Genomic DNA, 26685 nt, shown 5'->3' with positions numbered 1-26685 from the left:
AGGTGGATGGGAATGTGGAGATGAAGTTAAAATCAGGTCAGCCATGACCTTGTTAAGTATGGAGAAGACTCAAAGGCCTGAGTGGCCTAACCCTGCCTTTAACTCATAATCTTATGTTTGGAAATTGAAACAGAAAGGGTTGGAAATATATAGCAAACTTGTGTACATATAAAAAGAAAAGATTTCAGCAAAATATTTGGTTGCTCCAATGTGAAACTTACATCCAGAATGTCCATCCATGACATGTTTTCAGTATTTTCAAGCATCTCCTTTTTTCTTATCATATGTTTTCTGAGGACATTCAGTAATCTACAATAACATTTTGTTCATTTGATTCCAGCAGGAATTATGTACAACCTTGGACATAATATTTTAAGTGGATCTGCTATTATCTCTGACAGTTATTAACCACTTTTAATGAAAGATCCACATCTCAGAAGGAATCAGTATTAAATGCTTGACATTCAGGGCTTATCTTCAATGATCACACCAGCTGAATGAGACTTAATAGCAGAGATAGATTTAATTTAGTTTACTCGAATGATTTTAGCCAAAAGAAAACTGATCAAGAAAGGACAAATCTGTTCAGCTCACTTGCACTTCAATTTAAAACAAAATGAAGATTTCCACTGGAGAACACAGAGCTGTGTCCACCAAATATTGTGTGCTGCATTCTACTGCCTCTGTTGGCCCATTATTTTTTTATCCCAGCTCCCCATCCTGTGCACCAAGCAATTCTATTCTACCTCCCAAACTGCAGGGGAGGGCTGGGTGGGAAAGGATGAGCAGACCAGGGAGTCACAGGGGCAGTGATCCCTGTGGAAGTTGGAAAGGGGTGGGGAGGAGAAGATGTGACTGGTGGTGGGATCTTGCTGCAGCTGGTTGAAGTGACGAAGGGTGATGTGCTAGATGTGGAGGCTGGTCGGGTGAAAGGTGAGGACTAGGGGGAACTCTGTCTTTGTTCTGTTTGGAGGGAGGTGGGGTGAGAGCAGAAGTCTGAGAAATGGAGAAGATGCAAGAGCAGGCACCGTCAACCACAGCAGAAGGGAAGTCACACTTCTTGAGAAAAGAGGACATTTCAGATGTCCTGGAATGGAAAGCTTCATCTTGTGAGCAGATGCCACGGAGATTGAAGAACTGGGAGAAAGAGATGGCATCCTTACATGAGACAGGATGGGAAGAGGTGTAGTCTAGGTAGCTGTGTGAGTCAGTCGGTTTATAGTAAATGTCAGTGGATAATTTGTCTCCTGAGCTGGAGACAGAGAGATCCAGAAAAGGGAGTGAGTCTCAGAAATGGTCCAAATGAATTAGAGAGTGGGTGGAATTTCATAGTAACGATGATAAAATTGACAAGTTCCACATGGGTGCAGGAGGCAGCACCAAATGCAGTCATTGATGTAATGTAGAAAGAGTTGAGAGAAGGTTTAGAACAAGGACTGTTCCATGTAGCCAATGAAAAAAACAGGCGTAGCTAGGCTGATGCAAGTGCACATGGCTATACCTTTGTAGGAAATGAAAGGAGTCAAAAGAGAAGTTGTTCAGGGTAAGGTAGATGAGTGTGTTGGTGGAGGGGATCTGGTTGGATATTAGTTGCAGAAAGAAGCAGAGGGCTTTAAGATCTTCCCGGGCGATGGAGCTTAATAAAGACTGGACACCCCATAGTGAAGATGAGGCAGTTGGGGCCAGGGAATTAGAAGTTGTTAAACTGGTGGAGGGCATATGAGGTGTCCTGGATGTAGGTGGGAAGGGACTTGACAAGGGGAGACAGGAGAGAGTCAAGGTTTGAAAAGATAAGTTCAGCGGGGCAAGAGTAGTCAGAAACAATGGGCCTACCAGGACAGTCCTGGGTGTGAATCTTGGGTAAGTGATAGAAGAGGGAAGTGTGGTGTCGGAGTACTTTCAGATTGTTGATTGCGGAGGGGAGATCCCCTGATGTTATTTGATCTGTGATAGCGCAGGAGACAGTGGCCTGGTATTTGTTGGTGGGGTCATAGTCCAGGGGTATGAGGAAGTATCCAAGAGCTGTCATCTGGCCTCTGCAAGGTAGAGGTCAGTCGGCCAGACTACAACATCCCTGCCCTTGTTTGCAGTTTTGGTGACTAGGTCAGGACTGATGCGTGTTTGGATGAGGTGAGGTTGGAGTGGGTGAGGGGTGCAGAGAAATCAAGGAGGTTGATGTCACAATTTTGAGAGACCTTGACAGGGCAGATACTATGATTTTTCCATTGGTAGGGTAGTCTGTAAAATTATAGATATAGTCTGAGGCTAAGGAGTTTCTCACTGGAATGAGGAGAAATTCCTTCTCTCAGAAGGCTCTGAATCTTTAGAATTCTCTCTGTGGTGGGCTGTGGAGTTGAGTAATCAAGTACATTCAAAGCTGAGAAAGATTGTTTTTTTTTCCCCTGGTGGGGATCAGGAGGAAAATGTAGCTGAGGCCAATGATTTCAGTGGGAGAACTGACTCAAGGGGCCACCTGGCCTACAACTGCTCTTGCTTAATGCTCTTATACTCCCCTACTGTAACGGATCTTCAGAAGACAGGTGTAGCTCCTGCACAATATTAGGGAAACATTCATAACTTTTATTTCAATGACTTAAGCAGGAAAAGGAATCTAGGTTTGGAAAATGAACATTTAAAAAGCCATGGTAATGGGTACGCAGGTGGAACTGAAAGCAAGAAGTTCTTTTGAATCGGCATGTGAAATGAGTTGAATGGGAGCCTCCTGTGCTCCTCCACATTAACAACACTGGAAACATCAAACTGCACTGAAACTCAGAAAGTCAATTCCATCATTCCTAGGTTGTTAAGCAATTGTAAATCAGAGCCAATTGATCCTGCCAATATTTTAAATGAAATGTTGGGGGCACACAGAAATAAACATAGCAAAACTTTTCTTGATAGCTGAGGAGGCTAACATTAGCAAAATTGACTAACTAGGACACAAATGTCTCCTGTGTTTTAATTCACACCCTGCATAACTTGCACAGTCTGGTGCTGCTGGTTGTGAATTGCATTTTGTAGCTACGGGACACAGACTAGTAACCTGTACAAATGCAGCAGAAATAGTGGAATGCCATTGTGAAAATGATTGCTTTTAGAGTAATCTGAAATATGTAGCCACTTGTATTTTGTTCCTTCCTTTGAACGTGGTTCAAATATTGCACTTCACATTTCAAAGGCTTCAAAAGTTTGTTCAAATCAGACTTCAGCTTTGTAAAATGACATACAGGTTTCAAATTAGATATCCTGCAGTTTCCACTTGATTATACTGCTTTATTAGGTGCCAACATATTCAAAGATCCCCTCCCATTTCATATTTTCTCTCTTTCCCTCCCTTCCTATCGAGCAGAAGATCCAGAGATGGTGGAGTTAAATAGAATTACAGGTCCTGCCCAGGTAACTGTGGGGTTCCATTCCTGTGGACTTGTTATAACCCAAACACTTCGTAAGTCAGAAATATGGCTGCAAACCCAATTCCCACACTGCAGGAGCACTCTGTCTGGATGGCATGCAAACAAAGCTTTGCATTGTACCTCAGTACATGTGACAAAAATAAACCAATTACCATTCTCTTGATATTAATTTAACTGGTGTGAAAGATTGTGGAATTTTAAGTGCTAAGCGCTGGAGAGAGTGCAGAGGAAATTCGTCAGTATGTTGCCTGGACTGGAGGACTTCAGTTATGGGGAAAGAATGGACAGGCTTGGCTTCTTTTCCCCGGAGTACAGGAGGGTGAGGGGTGACCTGATAGATGTATGTAAGATTATGCGGCAGCAAACCAAATTCTCACACTGGAGAAGATGCCTGCAGATGCCAGCAAATCCATCCCGCTGGTCTCCCAAATACTTGTTCATATGTACGGGCTGTACATAAGTTGGGCATTCATAAGCTGGGGAGTATCTGTACTATATTTAGGAGGCATTTAGACAAACACTTAACTCGGCAAGGCATAGAAGGACATGGTCCTATTGTGTACATGTGGGATTGGTGTAAATGGACAGAAAGGCTGGCACAGACGTGGTGGGCCAAAGAGCTCTCTTTTGTGCTGCATGACTCCATGACTATGTTGAGTGCAACTATATTTTCAGTTACCTGTTGTACCAGTCTTAAAAATATTGTGCTAAAATCAGGGTCCACTTATAACACCGATCACGCTTTCATGCTTAATTAATCAGTAATGGTGGTTTCCATTAAACACACCTGTTTGTGAATTTCCAGGTTTAAACAGATAGTTTAGGCACAAGGACTTGTGTTATTCAATTTTTTTTTGAATGATATTATTGTAAAGTTACTGTCTATTTTACCCAAATCTAATGAGAAAATTGATTTGTACACTTAAAATAACGTAGTAATTTAAAACTGGGTTGGTGTCCTTCTTGGGATAAATCCATTTTTAGCTGTATTAATCAAACTTTACCAAATTACCATTCTTAAATATATTGAATATAAAGCAAACTTTAAAACATGCCTATCAAATTTTCTCCAATCATCCTTTGTTAAATCAGATTTTGCAAATAAATCAAAGCAAAAATTCAGAAATGAAGCACTTTTCAAAATTGACAGAATTTGAGCTGAAAATGTTGACTTCACCCAAAGCAAAATGTTGACTCAGCTAAGCAAAAGTTTACAGAGAACATAATGCAAGTGAGTGGCAAGGATGATAGCATCACTTTTATAAATGAAATATTACCTTTTATTTAAAACAAATGCATAAATATTGTAGATTATGATTCACATTACAAAAAATAGCTTACACTTCAAATACAATTGCTCTGGGAATAATTCACTTTTATTGCAGAAACCTTTGAGGAAGTATACAATTTTTTTTTCTATTATTACCTAATCACGTAGGTGGCACCAAAGCAGTAGGCTCAAAAATTGTCCATTTTCTTAATATAAAAAAAGCAGAATAAGCTAGTGCCATACAAAACCTAGATGGTGAGTAATATCAAGTAAAATCAAGGTGGAAAGAACACCGAACAAAATGAAGAACAAGAAAACGGGCTATGATGAAATTTATGAAGTCTTGAAAGTAGAGGGAATCAACGTACAATGAAAGCTAGTTAAAACAATATTTATAACAGAAAAATGCTTGATAAATGAAGAGTCAGTGAGTTGGTGCTGATATCCAGCAGGAAGGTGCAATCAGGTTTGTGGCAACTATCAGGGATTCAAACTGAAAATGTGAGAATTAGTTGCAGTGATGGTCAATGAAGAAAGCCGGAATGGACTAATGACAGGGAAAGTACCAAGCATATATTTTTTGTAATATTATAGACGATTCAAGAAATACAGGAAAGTTTTCATTGTTATCGACTGGATAAGCTCTATGGTCATGTACCGAAAGACCAAATATATGAATGCTTGAGAGTAATGGTAGTTCAGGCAAGATATGTCCGTGCCATCAAGGGCACATGTTTGAAATGTATGATGAAAGTGAGGTATGGTTCTGGACAAAGTTCCAATCAGAAGGTGATTGTACACCTGGGACAGGTGAGAGTTCTTTCCTGTTGTGGTCATGCTGGATGTTTTTATTTGAGGAAATAAGAAGGAGACCGCTCCGGAATCTGATTTATTTGGACAACATAACCATTTGCATTGTGTTTAGAGGAAAAGCAATCTGGATTGGACTAATGGAGATATGTGTTGCTCTGAAACAAAATGAAGATTAATCAGTTGAAACTGGACTAAACACATGGTGACTTCTGAGGTACAAGATATTAGATAACTGAAGGGAAACATGTTTGAAAAGTCTAGGTTGAACATTCAAGAATTATATGGAGAATTGGCTCATCAAATAACAGCAGAGCAGACAATCTGGAACTGATGAGTAGTAAAAGGCCTGAATTGTTAATTCTGTTTCCTCTCCGCTGATACTGACTGACCCGCCAAGTACTTCCAGCATTTTCTGTTTTTATTTCAGATTTCCAGCATCTGCAATTTATTTCTCTTTATACATAAAAATATCTTCTGCCTTCGGCTGTTATCCTATATGAATGACACGAAGCTCATATGCTTTTCTCATTGCTTGTTCAAACTGTTTCAGGAATACTTGTGGAAGCCTGCCACATAAAGTGTGTACTGTGTTCATGAAACTGTTCTGAAGTGGGAAATACAGAGACTGGAATAAATTATCTTCAAAGGGAAACTGAAAGAAAAAAAAAGTTTGTGATCAACTTTTTTTTCTGTATTGTAAATTTCAATAATCCCAGAACATATTTATCAATGAGGATGGGATCAACCATTTCTTTTTCAGAGCAAAATGCACAATTTCCAGCATGTTGATCACTAATCTTCTAAAAAAACTATTTAATTGTTCCAGTTGGTTCTCACAAACAGAAATTAAGCACAGGTGACATTAATGCAGCCTGATAATAATGTCTTTTCACAAGAGTGAGGATGGTCAAGAAACATGCCACGATAGTTTTTTCATGCATCAATGCCATACCGACAACACAACATTAATTATGCACCTCTGACTGTTCTTGCACACACTGCACAGTGCTGACTGCTGAATGATAGCTCAACTGTCATGTGCTCTGAATTATTGATTATCTGCAGAATGAGGATTACTGTTACATATACAAAACAATGAATTCAAATTCTGATTTGATCACAATGGTAAACCTTTTGGAAGCACTCTTAAAAAAGGTAGGACCATGCTGCATCCATAAATCCAATTTTCTCTCTATATGTTCACTGCATTGGAAGGATTAAATGAGAAAGATATTTCCTTCCAACATTAATTTTCTGCTTATTTCAGTCTTCCAACGCCAAAGCACGGAGTCTCTCAAGTGGAGATCAGCGGTTCAGAGAGTAAGTTAGTAACACATTCAACACAAAACAATGATTTAAAACTTGAATCAGAAAAAAGGAATCAGATGAAATACTGATAAAATCAGTTCTTCAAAAAGACATATACTTCTGTGTTTAAAATACTTACATTGCGTATAGCCTCATACATTACTTTGAAGGCAGGCTGTTTATCATTATGATAAACTCCACGGTTTCCATGGAGAATGGAAACCCCTTGGTCTTCTGCTCCCCTACAGTTGCTCCCGTACATACAATGATCTGGTCTATAATTCCACTGACAAGGGAACACGTATAGATATTCTACATAAGCAGAAGAAACATCATCTTAATGTCCTACCCAGATCAATTACTAATTCTTGTTAAATCCTATTTTAAAATGAAACAATTCAACGCTTTAAGTTTTTTCTGAAAAGCCTAAGGAAACATTGAGAAATAATCATCCTTTTATATATCATACAGTCGTAAACTCTAAGCTTTGTTGACATCAGCTTTTGCAAGTTTCTCAAATGACTTTGTGTAAATGGTTCAAGTGGTATGCAGATGACAGAAGTTGCAGTACAGTCAATGATTTCTGCTAAGTCCAGTGATCTAAGCTAGTGGTTGTGAGTTTGGGAGGAGTAAAGAATAAAAAAAATCAGCATTGTTTCTTGATGTTCATGTTGCTATGCACTGGCAACTAATGATAGAGGTGTCCTTTCAGCTGCAGCCTTGGCTAACACTTGGATCTAGGTTTACACAAACTCTTCCAGCCCTCAAACCACATCCTGGCATGATCGACTGGGCTCAAGAGAAGGGGACAGTAGAAAAGAAGAGAAACTTTTGGTTCAGGACTCAAGCTTCACATCTTCACATGTCAAAGAGCGTTTTGTATTCATCGTAATGTAAAAGGAGTACATGTCAAGTTTTCCATGATTATTTGTGTATTTTTGAAATAGTCTGTGCATGGAAAACACTTTGATAAAACCTGATAGTACTACAATGTATTCTCATTTATCTTCAGGTGTTAGTCATGTATTGAGTACAAGAGTTGGGACGTCATATTACAAATGTACAAGACACTGGTGAGACCATAGTTGGAGTATTGTGTGTACTTCTGGTCTCCAAGCTATAGGAAGGATGTTATTTAAGCTGGACAGGGAGCAGAAAAGATTCACAAGGATGCTACTGGGACAGGAGGCCTTGCGACTGGATAGGCTGGGGCTTTTCTCCCCAGGAGGCTGAGGGATTACCTTCTGAGGTATAAAAAATCATGAGGGGCATAGATAAGGTGAATGGTCACAGTCTTTTCCCCAGGGTAGTGGCATCTAAAACAGATTTAAGGTCACAGAAGAAAGATTTAAAGGGCACCTGAGGGGCAACCTTTTCACACAGAGGGTGGTGGGTATGTGGAACTAGCTGCCAGAGAAAGTGGTAGACGAGGGTACAATATTTAAAAGACATTTGGATAGGTGCTTGGATAGGAAAGGTTTAGAGAGATACAGGCCAAATGCAGGCAAATTGGACTAGCTCAGACAGATGTCTTGATTGGCATGGATGATTTGGGCTGAAGGGCCTGTTTCTGTGCTGCAGAACTGTGACTCTATAATTCAATTACTTATGGTGTGTGGAAGAAGTTCCATGTTGATTTGATTTGTATTGATTTGACTCCCTGCCCTTTGATCTTTCATTTGTGACCATTACTACACTTGTGTAAACACAAGCAAGAACGCTGTACTCAAATTACAAGGACCCCAACATTGTGCCATTCTCCTTTAACTTCTGTTAGCTACCTTTAAAAAATATAAAGCCATGATATTTAAACTGTACTAATTGTACTTAACAGTATCTTGAATCATCTCATGCACCAGCATTGTCATGAAGAATTGCCTGCAGTAAAATGACTAGGCTTCAAATAGCATGAATGAAAATTTTGGGAATTCAGTATTAATAAGTTAATAATATTGCAGTTAACAAAGAAAATAATTTGTTTTCACCTACCTGGGTTATAATGAAATATTATATTTAATAAATCCTGGTCTCCCCATGTGATATCATTTTTGTATTTATGGTATAAAGGATACAGTAATTCTTCCCATCTTAGGCCAGTAGGAATCATACTATTCTATAGGAAGAGAAGGCAAGAAACATAATTTATTACACTTGGGAAAGCAAATGATATTTCACTTACTCACCAGTCCTCCTGGGAGAGGACTGAAAGAATACAAAGAACAGCTGGACTTTCTGAAGGAACCATTTATTTGATATTAAAAGCTACAGGGTGATGATGGAAATAGTCAAACATTTGAAAGTCTAGAGGGCTATGAAATTTAAAGAGCTCACCCAGGTTCTTACATACAGCTTTGGAGGTCCTGGTTCAGGTTATCAAGAACAGAAGATGGGGTGGAAAATCTCATGGAGATCACCAATTGGGAAGAGATCCCAAGAATCATCTTATAAGGAAGTCATGTTGTTGAGGAGGTCATGTCTGAAACTCATTTGCTTGCACATGGCTGCAATGCCCAACCTCAGCTTTCAATGTCATTAATCTTTCCTAACCCCTGTACATATTGCAGCCAAACTATACCACTCTCCTCACAACTTCCTCAGCTCTCCTACAATCACTGCCATACACTTCACCTTTTCAACATTCTCTTGACAACCAAAAAATTAAGTTTAAGATGTTCCTGGCAGTGAAGAAGGTTAATCTTTGATTGCCTGAAGTTAATATGATGTTTATTATTTACAGTTTCAGCTGAAGCAGTCAAAACTACTTCACTAGCATCTGAATCATCTAATGTCTGACTTCTTACTTTGCAAGTTGCACAAGTCCGTATATGCATAAAGTAGAACGTAAAACAGTACAGCACAGGAACAGGCCCCTTTGGCCCACCATGTCTTCAATGATCACGATGCCAATCTAACTATTCCCATCTGCCTGCACGTGGCCTTTGTCCCTCTATTGCCCGCCTGTTCATGTATCAGTCTAAATGCCTCTTAAAAATTGCTATCATATCTGCTTCCACCACCTCCCCTGACAGCACATTCTAAGCACCTACCACTCCGTGTTAAAAAAACTTGCTTCTCAAATCTCCTTTAAGCTTTCCTCCTCTCACATTAAACCTATGCCCTCTCATATTAGATATTTCCACTCTAGGCAAAAGACTCTTGACTATCTACCCTATCTATGCCTCTCATAATTTTATACATTTCTATCAAGTTGCCCCTCAGCCTCCAACACTCCAGAGAAAACAATCCAAGTTTGTCTAACCTCTCTTTCTGGCTAATACTCTCCAAACCAGGCAATATCCCAGTGAACCTCTTCTGCACCCTCTCCAAAGCCTCCACATCCTTTCTGTAGTGTGGCAACCACAACTGCACACAATACTGCAAATGTGGTCTCACTAAAGTTTTATACAGCTGCAACATGACTTCTTGACATTTATACTCAATGTCCCAACCAACAAAGGCAAGCATGCTATTTGCCTTCTTTACCACCCTATCTACTGGCGTTGCCACTTTCAGGGAGCTTTGGGCTTGCACTGAAAGATCCCTCCGTAATCAATGCTGTTAAGGGTCCTGCCAGTTACTGTACAGTTCCCTCTTCCATTTGACCTTGCGCTTTTCTGGATTAAACTCCCTCAAACCAGTATTTTTCTGAATCCTTCTGAACAAAACTTTGGCCTAAAAATCCTTAGGCACCTGAAAAGACCCGTTAAATGTGTTCTGCATTGTGGACTGATGCATAGTTCTTTTGAGGGCATGCCTCTGTGAAATTCTATTGCTCACAAGCTCTGTGGTGTCCGACACCACAGAATAGGTCTTGCAGAGTAAATGTCTGCAAAGATCTTTCCTCCATTTGATTAGCCTTTGCAGAGCAACTTGAAGGAAAGCAGCTGAATCCTGACCTATTTTGTGGAGGGCTCAGGGAGTGCCCCAGAGGACTGGATCAGAACATTGGTTGAGAGATGAGCAGTGGAAATGTGATCAGTTGTTGCAGAATAGGGAAGGGGCAAGGTGGTGATTCAGTTGGGTGGGGGCTGGGGGTGGGTGGGGGTGTGTGTGTGTCTGGAAGTTGCACTAGGAATGGGGGTGGGAGACCCCAGGAAGTGTCACCATGAGTTCTCAGCAATGGACTCCATGAGCTGCAGCCTACACCATAACAGGCCTCACATGTTTTATGAAGATCCATTTCTCCATTTTCACAGCAATGTAAGTCACGGGAGTCCAGTCATGCATTGCTGCCATTGAATTCCACACCACACATCAGGACAAATCTAGGCACGAGAATATCAAATGGAGGGAGGACCTGGAGAGAAAATCGCGTACTTTGCAGTCCATCCTTTAAGTCTGCATTCTTGTTTCACATTTGGTTTTCTGAAGAAATTTCACTTTATCAAGCACAAAGATATTGCACTCTGGGACAGAATTTCTGGGTCCTTGTTGGGTAAAATATGGGTCAAAGAACAAAGTGAATCTTGAACTACTACTTGTTTTTCATCAGAGAACCTTTCGGCAAGCTTAAAAATGTCATAAACAAATTATTGGAGCATCTATTATGAATCATTCTTTGTTCACCTTAAACAGCTGACTTCTTATTCGAGTGAGATTCATCAGCATGACTCCTGAATTGACTCCAGCTGCTCCATAATACGGATGCCGTGCAAACCGACTGTACCATCCAATCTTTGGTATTTCATGCTCCGGGGCCATGGCTGCAAGTTGTGTGGAATTGAACAATCTCAGGAAATTCCAGACATCATCGACTGGTCTCAGAAAGAGAACATCGGTGTCAACGTACAGCAGAGAGTCAACATCTTTCAGGATCATCTGATTAGGAAGCAGAAAAATAAATGTTTTTAAGGAGTCCATATTAAGTACAAACAATAAGAAAACAATTATTCACCATGTCCTAATTTTATCCAGAAGGGTATGATTAATCCCAAATCCCTTAAAATACCATAATTACAGCTACATCGGAATCTAAATGAATCTTCAGTTCTATAAATCACCAGGGCTATATAAAGGAAGTTGCAAAAATGGAGACAGTAAATATACGTATTATTTTCATTTGATTTTAACAATGCTGCATGTTACTAAGACAACAGGGCATGTACCTGCAAGTCCTTAGTTCACTCCAGTTTTACACTGCAAACTGACAATAGTTAAAAATATCTGGTTTCTGTTTATTCAAAAGGCATTGACAACTGTTTAAGGTCTAACACTAAATGCTGCCTCACCTGCAAAGCATTTCAGTTTTAATTTTAAGCCCATTTTCAAAATAGTGGAGGTAAATTATAAACTGGCACACAAGTGGTGAGTCAGACACCTTTGAATGGTAGTCTAGGGGGTTCTTGTTGAGTGGTTGGATTTGGCTGATCAGGGCTGGAAGTCTGGAGATCAGTGAGTGGTGTGAGGCAAGTGTAATGCAATTGTGCATGGTATGGAGTTGTTATCATAGACAAGTGTATCATGGTCATGGTATGGAGTTGTTATCAAAGACACAAAGGCTCCACCCTTGTGTGGAGTTGCAGGAGATGGGAAAAGTCCTTAATGAATATTTCTCCTCTGTTTTTACCTTGGAGAAAGACATGAAGACTTCGGAACTAGGAAAAGTAAATGGGGAGGTCTTGGGAATGGTCTGCATTACAGTAGAGGAGGTACTGGATGTCTTAAAAGGCATGAAGGCAGACAAATCTTTAGGGCCTATCCAGGTATATCCAAGAACATTGCGGGAGGCTAGAGAAGAAATTGCGGGAGCCCTGGCTGAGATATTTGCAATATCATTAGCCACTGGTGAGGTGCTAGTAAACTGGAGGGTAGCAAATGTTGCGTTTTTATTGAGGAAGGGCGGCAAAGAAACCCCTGGGAACTATAGGCCAGTAAGTCTAACATCTGTGGTGGGTAAGTTACTGGAGAGGATTCTGAGGGATAAGATATTCACACACCTGGAAAGACAGGGGTTGATTATGGGTAGTCAGCATGGCTTTGTGCATGGGAAATCATGTCTTAGGAACTTGATTGAGTTTTTTGATGAAGTGACCAAGAAAGTTGATGAGGGCAGGGCAGTAGGTGTGGTTTATGTGGACTTCAGTAAAGTCTTTAATAAGGTTCCACATGGTAAGCTGCTCTGGAAGGTTAGATCACATGGAATCCAAGGAGAACTGGCTAATTGGATACTCAATTGGCTTGATGGTAGAAAACAGAGGGTGATGGTAGAAGGTTGTTTCTCGGACTGGAGGTCTGTGATTAGTGATGTGCCTCAGGGGTCGGTGCTGGGCCCATTGTTGTTTGCCATCTATATCAACGATTTGGATAAGAATGTACAAGGCATGGTTAGTAAATGTGCAGATGACATTAAAATAGGTTGTATAGTAGACAATGAAGAAGTTTATCAAAAATTACAGGGGAATCTTGATTAGCTGAGTAAGGAGGCTGAGAAATGACAAATAGAGTTTAATTTGGATAAGTGTGAAGTGTTGCACTTTAGAAAATCAAATCCAGGTAGGATTTTCACAGTGAATGACAGGGCCCTGGGGAGTGTTGTAGAACAGAGGGACCTTGGAGTACAAGTACATGGTTCACTGAAAGTGGAGTCACAGGTAGACAGGGTGGTGAAGAAAACTTTTGGTACGCTGGCCTTCATAAGACAGGGCATTGAGTATAAAAGTTGGGAGGTCATGGTGCGGTTGTACAGGACACTGGTGAGACTGCACTTGGAGTATTGTGTTTAGTTTTGGTCGCCCTGCTATAGGAAAGATGTTATTAAACTGGAAAGAGTACAGAAAAGATTTACAAGGATGCTGCCAGGACTTGAGGGACTGAGATATAGGGAGAGGTTGGACAGGCTAGGACTTTATTCCTTTGAGTGTAGGAGCCTGAGAGGTGATCTACTAGAGGTGTATAAAATCATGAGGGGCATGGATTGGGTAATCAAGAACTAGAGGGCATAGGTTTAGGGTGAGAGGAGAAAGATTTAAAAGCAGGGGCAACTTTTTTTTACACATAGGGTGGGACCTATGTGGAATGAGCTGCCAGAGGAAGTGGTTGAGGCAGGTACAATAACAACTTTTAAAAGACTATTGGACAGGTACATGGATTGGAAAGGTTTAGAAGGTTATGGGCCAAATGCTGGCAAATGGGACTAGCTTGGATGGGGCATCTTGTTTGGCATGGACCCGTTGGGCCGAAGGGCCTGTTTCCGTGCTGTATGACTCGAGTATGGGGAAGACAGAAGGCCCTAAAGAGAGCAGTTAAATAATAGATTTAAGGAACCTTCTTGTCAAGTGCTCAGTGGTAGCTGAAACCTGCTCAAGGTAGCCCCTTTAATTACATTGCTGTGGAGTGAGCAGAGCTATTGAAGCTTGGTTAGATTTTCATATGTATAGCACTGAAAAGCACAGCACTTCAAGATCAAATTACAAGGCCAGGAAGTTTGCATAACAAAACAGCATGTGGAGCAGCAGAGAATCATTGACCCCAGCTTTTGCACTGTGCATTTAACTTGAAATTATTGCCAGTTTCATGTTGCAATAACAGCAAGCAATGATAGTTTTATTGTCATTCCAGCTGTGAAATCCAGGACAACATTTAAATGACCCATGTGTTCTGTTGAGTCAAACAGAAGGAGAAGGCATTGACCAAGCTGAGTCTGGGCTGCGTTCAGTTGCTGCTGAAAAGGTAAGCTGAGCTTGTCCGGGCTGTGGGAAGGGAAAGGAATGAAAATAAAATGTTTTGAGTTTTGATGGTGACTAGTGACCTGAAGATGAAATGAAACTATGTGGGAAAAACTGAGATGGCTTGAGATTAAATTCACAAACAATGCTCATGCCTGAGAATTTAATACACGGTTGCAGAAATTCCTATGGAAGAACAGCCTTCAGAGAAAAAGGAATAAAAGAAAACGCTATTACAACTCTCAAACTATACCTTTTCACAAGAATCTGCAATAATTTAAGTTTCAAACCTAAATTTCAGACCAGGGTTACTAATTGGCAAACATTGAAATAAGTTTTCTTATGATTCAGTAAGACAAGTAGTGAGGAAAATGGGAACATACTGGAAGAAAAAGGCGTTGCGCAGCACACGGCTTAAATAATTTTTTCCATTCCTGGGGATTTCCCACCGAAAAGTTGATTGGATAGATGCTGTATTCAAGGTGTGTTTTGTATAAATATGGCCAAGCTTTAATCTGTTGAAATCAAAAATAAGGATTTACACGCAGGATGCTGTATTTTAACTTTTCAAAGCATTAGCTGAATTAATGCCTGTCGATCTGGAAATCTAGAAACTTGTCAGACAGGAACAATATTTGTAGAACAACGCTCAGACGTCAGCAATTCACAAATATGCAAGGAACCTCAAATGCTCCTAATGCAACCTCTATTCTGATAGAAGATTATTAAATCAGTGCAGTGAAATAAAAAGGACAAAACTTCCCTGATTGATCTGTAGATTAAATATAGATATGTACTTTGTAATTTTCACTGGTTATTTGCAATATGTTCAAATAGTAGTTATCTAACTCAATCAATGTTGTCTAATCTTTGTACTGGAAACCCAGAGGATTAAACAGTTCTCTTTAGGTTTCTTAGTCAGCTGTGGAAATTGCAAAATTTACTCAGCTGCAAGATTTCTTTGTGACAGGGATTCAAAGTCTTTTTTCTGAGATAATTCAATCTTTTGCTGAGATGATGCAGATTGATATTTTCAAGCCCTGCCGCTAGCATTCCTTACAGATACAAAAAAATAGGTTCTATATTACAGGCTGATGAGTCCACTGCTGTGCTCCATAAAACAAAGTTAACAGTGGAAAAAAGCAAACAGAATCTACATGATGAAAATAGACTATTAACAAAATAGTAACAGTCATGCATGAAAGATATCACCTTCACCAGGTGCAGCACAGAAAAGGCCCAAAAGTAATTTTTTGCAGAAGAAATAACTAATACAGAACAATCGAATACCATTGTTAGATCTTGCACACAAATTGCTGTATATTTCCAAGGGTCACAAAGTTGTCTGGGAAGTGTTGATTCCATTTGCTAAATTTAAACCATAAAGTTTACAATAAGGCAGAATATAATTTTAGATAGACTGGAGTAAAGGAAAAAAATTGACAATATGCCCCACAGGAAATGCCTTAAAAATCTTGCTTAGAGATTTCATCCTGTTTTTATGGCTAGCCATATATATTCTGTTTATTACAGTATTTGCTTGTCTATATTACTTTGCACCATCATTTTATTGCCAATATATTTCATTTAATCAGAAGTACCATAGTTTTCCAACCTCAGTAGAACAGCCTTAATTGTAGTATTATTCATATCGCTGTATCAGTCCTCCTAGAGACTTCCTAAATAAGGTTAAGAATGGAATGCAAACTACCTTGTCTCATAGTCAGCTTGGGCTGGAAGAAGAATTAAAGCTGTTTAAACTAACTTCACTTACAAGAAATAGAGAGGGGAGACTACTATTCTATCAGTCTGCAGTGCAGATTGCAAGAACAATTTTCTCAACCTAGCATCAAACAATTTCCATTCTTTTTTCAAATATTTAATACATGCTAAAAATCATCAACATATTGAATATGGCTGACAATTCATTTTTCCCTTTGCAATACTGAATCAGAAAATGCTTTACTGGATGTTAAATGTAATTCAGTTTTAACTTAATAATTTAGATCCCAAGCACAGCAAACCTTTTAATAATAAATATTTGGATTTTTTGACAGATTATGCACTGTTCAAACAATATGTTGAGATCTAATTGTTGGTTAAATAATCCTTGTACTACGCAACTGTTAATCCTGGAAGCATATATAATCTAATCTGTACTCAATGATTTAATGGGTCAACATATTAAATGACGTCTATAAACTGTATTGTCAATTAATGAATGAAATGGAACAGCATTGTGGTTAACAACACAATCTTTTCACATTTAAGCTATGTGCGAAGGCCTGTTCTATAATGACTAGCTCTCACATGATTGGTAAGCAACTCTATGCGAATGAAACTCAGTTAAGGAGTTGCAAGTACACTGCACAAAGATGGCCATTGTTATATAATACAGCAACATTACTCTGAAAGAATACTGAAGTAACTGGCATGAGGGTCAGTGGGAAGTGCAAATGTTCGCAGGCAAACACATGTTGTTGAGACTCAATGTAGTCTTGTTCAGTTTAAAGCACAATTGATAATTGTCACTGAAATAGCTGCAGTTAAACTTTTAAACTTAGAACCTGGTTCCTTTTCATTAATCATACATAACAATGGAATTTACCAAGACGATAACAGTGTGGCTATAATACTTACAATTACTTATGCATAAAACAGACTGCAATTTTAGGTCATCACTGATGTGTAGTTACATGCAAATACATAATTTTCTATTTGGTCTGTGCAGAAGATTGATGGTTCACGTTCCAAACCAGAAACCTCAGCGTAAAATCTAAGTTAATAATTGAGTACTGACACAGTGCTGTAATGTCTGACTTGCTATTTCTCAGATGACACATTAAACCATGAAAATGTCTGCCCAAAACCTTTTCCAAAATCTTAGGAAGCATAATTTAGAGCTGCACATGGCACACTGTGTGAGACACATCATTATATCAGTGATTAGCCTACTTAAAGACAAATCAAAAAAGAGACACAACATAATCAGTGAACTCTGTTTGTGGAAGGTGAAATGGCAGCCTGTTTGAAGACAGCAGGTGGGAGGGTGCAAAGCAACTTGATTAAAGTAAGCCACATAAGCAATGATAACATGCTTATCCAAAATTAATGTTTGCACTATTTAACAGACAGTGTATTTTCAAATCTGTTCATAAAACATGTTTTAACAGCACTTGCTTTCTGATCCAGACACTTACACTGCTTTCAAATTCTGGGTGGAGTGTATCTTCAGCAAAGATGTGGAATTTTATCTTGTAGATACTGAATAGTATAGCCGACTTCAGCATTGTCATTGTTTCTTCAAGCCGATCCCCACAGGCCACCACTGCTAAGTGCACCCATTCTTCTCCTTTCCACCTATGGAGGCGAAATATTGGTTCTTGAAGATTCCTAAAGAAAAACACAATGTGAAACAATTAAAATCTAGAGTTTTAAAATTAACATTGCTGTTCACTTCTCGCCACCTTGGTAAACAAAACATAGTCAAAGAAGTCTCCCACCCCCGACATTCTCTCTTCTTCCCCCTCCCATTGGGCAGAAGACACAAAAACCTGAGAGCACGTACCACCAGGCTCAAGGGCAGATTCTATCCTGCTGTTTTAAGACTATTGAGTGGTTCCCTAGTACGATAAGATGGACTCTTGACCTTACAATCTACCTCATCGTGCTCTTGCACGTTATTGTCTGCTTGCACTGTACTTTCTCTGCAACTGTAACATGATATTCTGCACTCTGTTATTGCCTTTCCCTTGTGCTACCTCAATGTACTGATGTGATGAAATGATCTGTATTTTTTCCCCCCACTGTACCTTGCTACATGTGACAATAATCAACCAATTTACCAGGTTGGCCTTGTTTTTTGCCCTCTCTTCTCACTCCAACATAAAGCATCATTTGATGCCATGTTTAAACATTCTCCAACATCTCTGAACAGTAGACAGAGCCCCAACCACATCAAAAACATTAAGTTGTTTATGTACCGTTGTTATATTACACATTTTCACATTTTTTTCTAAATTTAATCTTAATTTGCAACACGGCAAGCTTAAGGATAATGTACGAAATATTCAGTTGTGGTGATTACCCAAGTGCAAGTTGATTGCTGTAAAGACGATATTAATGTTTTTAAATCAGTAAATGAAACACATGGAAGAAGGCCATTCAGCCTGCAATGTCTATGTTAGCTCTTTGAAGGAGCTCTGAATGTTAACTTCCAACCTGTTCTTTCAATATAGCCCTGCATTTTTTTTCACTGTATACTTACCCAATTCCTTTTTGTAAATGAATAATGAATGTTTCAACCAGAGTATTCCAGATCATATCAACTCACTCCATAATTGTTTAATCCCCAGATGTTGCCTCTGGTTCTTTTGCAAATTACCTAACTGCAGTGTCCTCCAATTACTGTCATTTCTGCCAATGGAAAGAGTTGCTCCTTATTACTCACTCGAATAACCATCATGATTTTGAACACCTCTACTCAATCTCCTCCTAACCTCTGTACAAACTTGATTAATCCCAGGTTTGCTAGTCTCAACATAAGAATGAAGTATTGTATCCCTGAGATTTTTTTATTCCAAAATAAACTTTATTCATCATAAAAAAAACAAACTATATACAACAGTAAAACAGTGCAAACCTTTATATTCATGTACAGATCAACCATTAGTGTTACCTTTCTATAAAAAAAAACACAGCACCGATGCCACTCATGTGGCTCCCTGGGGTGCTACCCCAATCCCATATTTACAATATTTAAGAGGCTTCCTCGCCTGACCCCGCCCCTCCCTCTCCAGAGGCAGAAGAACCCAAAACTGTAGTCCTTCCCCACCGAGCCCTTGTGTTGGCTGCACCCAGCTTCGGTGTGTCCCTCAGTACGTACTCCTGCAGCCTGGAATGTGCCAGTCGGCAGCATTGCCCGACGGACATCTCGGAGTGCTGGGAGACCAACAAGTTTCGGGCAGACCAAAGGGTGCCTTTCACCGAGTTCATGACCTTCCAGCAGCAGTTGATGTCCGTCTCCATGTGTGTCCCCAGGAACAGCTCGTAGATCAGAGAATCCTCTGTTACCCAGCTGCTGGGGATGAAACGTGACAAGGACCCTTACATCTTTCGCCACATCCTCCTCGCAAACCCACAGCCCACAAAGAAGTGGGCGACCGTCTCGTCCCCAGCGCAGTCCTCCTGGGGGGCAGCGCACGCTCGGAGTGATGTTTCGACCATGCAGGAAGGATCTGACTGGGAGGGCCCCTCTCACCACCAGCCAAGCGAGGTCTTGGTGCTTGTTGGTGAGTTCTGGCAATGAGGCATTCTGCCAGATTGTCTGGACAGTCTGCTCGGGGAACCACCCCACAGTATCCATCGAGTCCTTCTCCTGCAGTGTCTGCAAATGTTCCGTGCTGACCACTGCCTGATGGACTTGTGGTCAAAGGTGTTGATCTGGAAGAAATTTTCCATGAAGGACAGGTAGTGCGGCAACGCCCAGCTGACTGGGACATGGCGCGGCAACTGGGCCAGGCTCATCCTTCATAACATCAGGGACAGGTAGAACCTCAGTACGTAGTGACACTTGGTGCCTATGTACTTTGGTTCCACACACAGCCTGATGCAGCCACAGACGAAGGTGGTCATCAGGATGAGGACGACATTGGGGACACTTTTGCCCCCATTGTCCAGGGACTTGTGCATGGTGACCCATTGGACCCGCTCTATCTTGGATCCCCAGATGAACTGGAAGATGGCACAGGTGATTCCCAAGCCGGAGGAGCGAGAAACAGGCCACACCTGTGCCAAGTATAGCAGCCCTGAGAGTGCCTCGCACCTGATGACCACATTCTTCCCAGTTATTGAGAGGGAGCGCTGTTCCCACAGTCTCAGTTTCTGCTTCAGCTTTCCAATCCACTTCCGCCAATTTTTGTTGCACGCCCTGGCCCCTTCGAACCAGATCCCCAGCATCTTCAGGTAGTCAGGCCTGATGGTGAAGGCAACTCTTGGATTGGTCGGGCCAGTTGCCGAACAGCATGGCCTCGCTCTTCGTGCTGTTAACTCTGGCCCCTGATGCCAACTCAAACCGATGCTAATCAATCTCCAAACTGACCTTGGGTCTGAGCAGAAGACGGCGACGCCGTCCATTTACAGGGAGGTTTTCACCTGGGTGCCCCCACTGCCTGGCAATGTCACACCTCTGATGCTCTCGTCCTTTCTGATGGATTCAGCAAAGGGTTCTATACAGCACACAAACAAGACAGGAGAGAGGGCAGCCCTGCCTGACTCCAGACTTGATGGAGAAGCTGTCTGTTTCCCACCCATTGATTTGGACTGTGCTACAGATGTCTGTGTAGAGCAGTTGGATCCAATTCCTGATTCCCTCCCCAAAGCCCATTTTGGAGAGCATGTTCAACATGTACACGTGTGACGTCCTGTCAAAGGCCTTCTCCTGGTCCAAGCTGACCAGGCAGGTGTCCACCCCTCTGTCCTGCATGTAGGCGATGGTGTCCCCGAGCAGCACAAGGCTTTCGAAGATCTTCCTGCCAGGTACAGCACAGCTTTGGTCCAGGTGGATCAACTGTCCCAGAGCAGACTTGACTCTGCCGCCAATGGCCTTGGACAGGATTTTATAATCCACATTCAACAGTGAGATGGGTCTCCAATTTCTTTTCTTTTACAATATTTTTATTGATTCCATGAAAAAAAAGAGTACATGCATCAAGAAAGAGAATAAAAATACTACTGAATACGTTGTATTAAATCATACTTAGATTACAATGCTCTAAATTAATAATCACATATAGAAGTTAGTTAATAAGGGAAAAAAATTGAAATATTTTATTATAAAAAAAATCTACTCCCACTACCAAAACCCGAAGCTGTTAGATGGAAAAAAACAAGGAAAAACCTTTAAAAACGTAACCGTGTCAGCCAATATCTGCGTTTTAGTCCCCAAATCAGAGATTTTGAAAATAATTCAAAAAAGGTCCCCACAAGGTTTAAAAGTCTAGGTTAGATTCAAAAACTGAACAGTGAATCTTCTCTAGATTCAAGTATGACATAACATCCCGTAACCATTGAACATGAGTAGGTGGAGTAACTTCCTTCCATTTAAGCAATACAGCTCTCCTGTCTATAAGAGAAATAAAAGCCAGACTATGTAAATCAGAAGCCTTCAAAGTTATATCTTTTTCTCCAACAATCCCAAATAGTGCAGTCAAAGGATTAAGTTTAAAATTTATTTTGAAAAGTACAGAAAAAGTATGAAAGACCTCTGTCCAATATTTTTTAAGACTCTGACACATCCAAAACATGTGAATTAAGGAAGCCACTCCGTTATTACATTTTTTCCCTCTGATTTACCAAAAACTCATTTTTTTAGATATTTACAAATTAGAGATTTTCTTCGATCTCAATTACATTCTTTTCCTTTGAGTCCTGATAAGAATTTATTAGATGTAATTTTTAATTTGGAGCCTTTTCAGGATGGCTCAATATCTAATATTTATGACAGATTACTAGGAATGAGTAAGGTGCCGCTAGATAAAATTAAAAACACTTGGGAACAAGATTTGCAGATGTCAATTTCTGAGGAAACTTGGAATGAAATTTTCAAGTTGGTTAATACTTCATCATTATGTGCTTGTCATTCTCTCCTTCAGTTTAAAGTGGTCCATAGAGTTCACTTGTCCAAAGATAAATTATCCCATTTTTATTCTGATATATCTCCTTACTGTGACAAATGTAATAACGGAGTGGCTTCCAATTTCTGATGTCTTTCCTCTCCCCCTTCTGCTTGCAGATGAGGGAAATGATGCCCTTCCTCATGGATTCTGACATGCCGCCAGACAGAAGCATAGCATTGTACACTTCCAACAGGTCCAGGCCCATCCAGTCCCACAGAGCAGAGTACAAATCCGCCAGTAAGCCGTTGCTTCAGGAGTTTTATTTGAATCAAGGGAACAGATGGAGCCAGTCAGCTCCTCCAGGGTCAGACTCTCCCGCTTGCTGCCATCTAAGACCTCTGTGATAGAGGACAGGAAGTTCTGGGAGGCTGTGCTGTCTGTGGCCTTTTTGTCGTACAGACTGGCATAGAAGGATCTCCAGATCCTTAATATGTCTGTCTGTGAGGATGTTACTGAGTCGTCCTCTTCCTTAAGGCTGTGAATCACAGAGCTCCCCCTGTGCACCTTTTGGGAAAAAAAACGTGAGCACGTCTCATCCTGCTCCACAGAGCGAACCCTGGATCGGAAGATAATCATGGAGGACTCGGAGGCTTGGAGCTGGCTTGCCGGCTCTTCGCCTCTCAGAGTTCCTCCCTCACATCCACCCACCTCGACTGCAGGAGGAGGAGTTGCTGCAGGTCTGTCTGGAGTTGGCACAGTTCCCTCTGACTCCGTCTTGCTTTCTGGACCCCTCTGCGGATGAAGAGCCTCTTGATGTTCTCCTTTGTCGCTTCCCACCAGTGCACTGGGGAGTCAAAGAGGAGTTTCACGGTTCTCCAACCTACGTAATCCCTCTTTAGTTCCTCGATGCCCTCTGGGGTCAGCAGCTTGACGTTCAACTTCCAAGTCCCCCTGCCTGCCTTCTGGTCCTCCTGTAGGTGACAGGAGGCCTGAAGAAGACGGTGGTCAGGGAAGAACACTGGCATAATGTCAGTGGATCTGACTGTGATTGGCTCCGACACGAAGAGGAAGTTGATCCGGGACCAGGCTGAGCCGTCCGAACTGGACCAGGTGTATTGCGGCTGTGTTCCGCCTGCAGTGGTGCTGAAGGCGTCGTGCAACTTGGCATCCTTTACCGTTTCCATCAGGAGTCTGGATGTGCTGTCCAGTCTGCTGTCGGCACTGCCGGATCGTCCAGCCGCATCAATGACGCATTTGAAGTCACCGGCCAGAATGACTGGCGGGGACGTCGCCAGCAGCTCGCTCCACACAGGCGAGGCATACACATTAATTAACCAGAGCGGATGTGTTCCGGTACATCACATCTGCCACGAGGAGCCGCCCCTCCCCCCCCACCACCTCTTTGACTTCGGTGATTGAGAAGTTGCCCCCCACCTGCATCAGAATCCCCAGGCAGAAGCGCGACAATCATTGCCCCCCGACCACACTGACAGTCCGTGGGACCACCATCGCGACCACCTCTGATAGTTGCGGAGGTGCGGAAGCCCGCACTCTTGCAGGAAAGTCACATCCGCCTTGACCTTGGCAAGGAACTGCAAGGCGTTAACACATCGCGCAGTGTACGTCACACTGCGCACGTTTAGAGATGCCAGTTTTATCTCCATGGCTCTTTTGGAGTTCAGTACCAATCACACAGTCCATTTTCATTTGTCCTGGGCCCTCATGCCCACAGCTTTGGTGAATTGCCTCACTGATTCCGGACTCAGATATATGGGATTGGTCTCCCCCTGGGCGTAGGGTCCCCTGTGGTGAGGCTGGTGGTGTCTCGGGGGGGGGGGGGGGTTGGTGGTGGAATCCGTCTGTGCCCCTGTTCTTTTCTCCTCCGGTGGTCCAATTTCTTTCATCTCCCGGTGCTGGGCTGCATCAGGTGTGGTGCTGCTCCCAGTCTCCCGGAGCTGGGGGCGATGGCCTCTGTGCTGCTCCCGGTCTCCCAGAGCTGGGGGTTGGCAGGCAGGGCTCTTCCCTCACTTGTTCCTGTCCGTTGTTTCTCTTCGGTTTTCTCTCCTCCATTTTGCCGCTTCCTCTGCCTCTGTCATCAGCTTCCGCTGTTGACGAGGAGAAGTTGCTGGTGTCCATCCACTGCATTATTCTTTTCTTTCTCTTGGGTGGTGTCTTCTGTGCCTTCTTCCTCTTCACCACCTGCCATTCCCTTTCTTGTCCCTCCCCCACTCCCTCTTCCATTGACTCCTCCTCTTGGGGAGGGGGCTGGGAGTTCATGGCTGGGGGTTGGGAGCTCAAGGCGGTCAGGCTGTCCTCAGCCCTCCTGGTCTCGGTCTCTTCTGAGGCCTCTGTGCTGGTGGGGGGGGGGGGGGGTGTCGGTGTTCCTCAGGGTATTGTTGGTGCTGATACCCCTTCTTATTGCCTGCACATATGTAAAGGCCCATTTTGGGCAGGCCTTGTAGAGGTGGCCTACTTCCCCGCAGAGGTTGCAACATTTGCTTTCCCAACAGTCCTTTGTATGGTGACCTTCCTGCTTACAGTTCTTGCAGATGACTGTGACCGTGATGCACTGGGCCGCCATGTGTCCAGGTTTGTTGCAATTGCAACACACCCTGGGTTGTCCTGTGTATGCCATGTATCCACAGTTCCCTCCAATGGCAATCACTGGGGGGGGGGGGGGGGCGGGGAGGTGGATGATAGATCCATTTGTGTCAGCTCTCAACTTGACCTTCACCTGGTGCTTGCTGGTCCAGATCCCGACAGGTCTTTGATGTCGATGCAGCTTCCCGCTCCCTCAACATAACGAGCCAGGAAGGTGAGGACATCCACCACGGGCACATGTGGGTTAAACATGTGTACCATTACCTGGGTGGGGTGGGGGGGGGGGGGGGTGGTGGTGAAGAGTGGCTGCACCTTCAGCAGTGACAGCAGAGCGTTATTCCCCCTCTCCCGAAAGTCCTGCAGCAGCTTCTGCCATCCTATTGGCTGCTTGAAGATAACGTCGAAGTACCCATTACCCGTGAGGTCCTGGAGGCAGTAGATGTCCTTAGCCTCAAACTTGCAAGTATCCAGCAAGACCTTTCTGATGAAGAGGTCCCATGTGAAAGGGTTCCTTCACTGAGATCCTTCACTGTCACTCTGACTGTATTGCGGATCCCTCATCCCAAGGTGCTTGTTGCTGCCGCCATCCCGATGTAGTAATTTGCTGAACAGAGGAGTTAGACTGATTTCCCAATCAGCTTAGGACCCACCTCTGTATCAGCAGGTTAAGCTCTCATCAGGCAGCCGCTTGATTGCAAAGAGTCCTCCATGTCTTTCCTTCAATGTCAGTGTCTGTAGAGATCCACCATGAATCCTGGGAGAACGACCTTTCTGATCATGGTCTCTAATCATGGCAGAGGTGGGAGTTGGAGCGAGATAGGGCAGGCATGGTAGTGTAGCGGTTAGTGTAACGCTTTATAGCTCCAGCAACCTGGGTTTAATTCCGGCCACTGTCTGTAAGGAGTTTGTACATTCTCCCCGTGTCTTCGTGGGTTTCCTCCAGGTGCTCTGGTTTCTTCCCGCTTTCCAAAGTCGTACAGGTTAGGAAGTTGTGGGCATGCTATGTTGGCACCGGAAGCATGGCGACACTTGCAGGCTGCCCCCAGAACACACAACGCAAAAGCTGCATTTCACTGTGTGTTTCGATATACATGTGACTAATAAAGATATCTCTATCTCTATTTGGAGCGGGAGCTTCCAAAAGAGGTGAGTCTCTGTGCATGTGCTCGTGAGTTTCACCTTGCACGAGTCTAAACAAGGCACATTTGCAAATCGTTACCAGTTCATTGGCTGATTAAATAAATAAAAAGAATGCAGGTATAAGTGGAGTGGCTATTTTGAGAGTGACCATTGTTGGACTGGGCCAGAATTAGAGTGGGGACTGAGGCTTTGGCGAGAGGAGGTGAAGGTAAGTTTCTTAATTTTTTCTTTAGTGCCAGGATAGAGTAGTTAGAATGGCTCTGGTGTCAGTGATATGTTAATCTTGTGAGATGTGGGAGTTCTGGGAGACCTCCAATCTCCCTGATAGCTGCAGTAGATCTGCACGAGGTGCATCCAGCTGCAGCTCCTTACAGACCACGTTAGGAAACTGGAGCTGCAGCTGGATGACCTTCGGCTCCTCTGGGAGAATGAGGAGTTCTTAGATAAGAGCTACAGGGAGGCAGGCAGTCCTAAGCTGCAGGAGGCAGGTAGCTGGGTGACTGTCAGGAGAAGGACTGAGAATAGGCAGGTAGTGCAGAGTACCCCTGTGGCCATTCCCCTCAATAACAGGTACACTGATTTGGATACTGTTGGGGGGGAGCGGGGGGAGCAACCTACCAGGGGAAAGCCGCAGTGACCAGGTCTCTGGTGCAGAGCCTGGTTGTGTGGCGCAGAAGGGAAGGAGGGAGAAGAGGAGGGCGGTAGTGATAGGGGATTCCATAGTAAGGGGGGCAGACAGGAGATTCTGTGGACATGAAAGAGGCTTCCAGATGGTATGTTGTCTCCTGGGTGCCAGGTCAGGGATGTCTGGGATCGGGTCCACAGCATTCTGAAGGGGGAGGGCGAACAGCCAGAGGGTG

General features: G+C 42.6%; 1 protein-coding gene across 1 annotated transcript in view; it reads right to left on the bottom strand.

Moving 5' to 3' along the window:
• Positions 1 to 4675: 4675 nt before the first annotated feature.
• gxylt2 (glucoside xylosyltransferase 2) overlaps positions 4676 to 26685 on the bottom strand; it is a 36804-nt gene continuing 14794 nt past the window's right edge. Inside the window, exons 2-7 of the mRNA XM_052018122.1 lie at positions 17669 to 17861; positions 14852 to 14983; positions 11371 to 11622; positions 8794 to 8917; positions 6944 to 7116; positions 4676 to 6148 (exon numbers count right to left, since the gene is read on the bottom strand). Coding sequence (XP_051874082.1) covers positions 5984 to 6148; positions 6944 to 7116; positions 8794 to 8917; positions 11371 to 11622; positions 14852 to 14983; positions 17669 to 17861 — 1039 coding nt within the window. The 3' untranslated portion in view covers positions 4676 to 5983. The remainder of the gene's footprint in view (positions 6149 to 6943; positions 7117 to 8793; positions 8918 to 11370; positions 11623 to 14851; positions 14984 to 17668; positions 17862 to 26685) is intronic.

This window comes from Pristis pectinata, chromosome 6 (assembly GCF_009764475.1).
Source record: "Pristis pectinata isolate sPriPec2 chromosome 6, sPriPec2.1.pri, whole genome shotgun sequence".
NCBI classification, from domain to species: Eukaryota; Metazoa; Chordata; class Chondrichthyes; order Rhinopristiformes; family Pristidae; genus Pristis; species Pristis pectinata.
The sequence above is the reverse complement of the archived record's forward strand: the minus strand, read 5'-3'. Positions and strand labels throughout refer to the sequence as shown.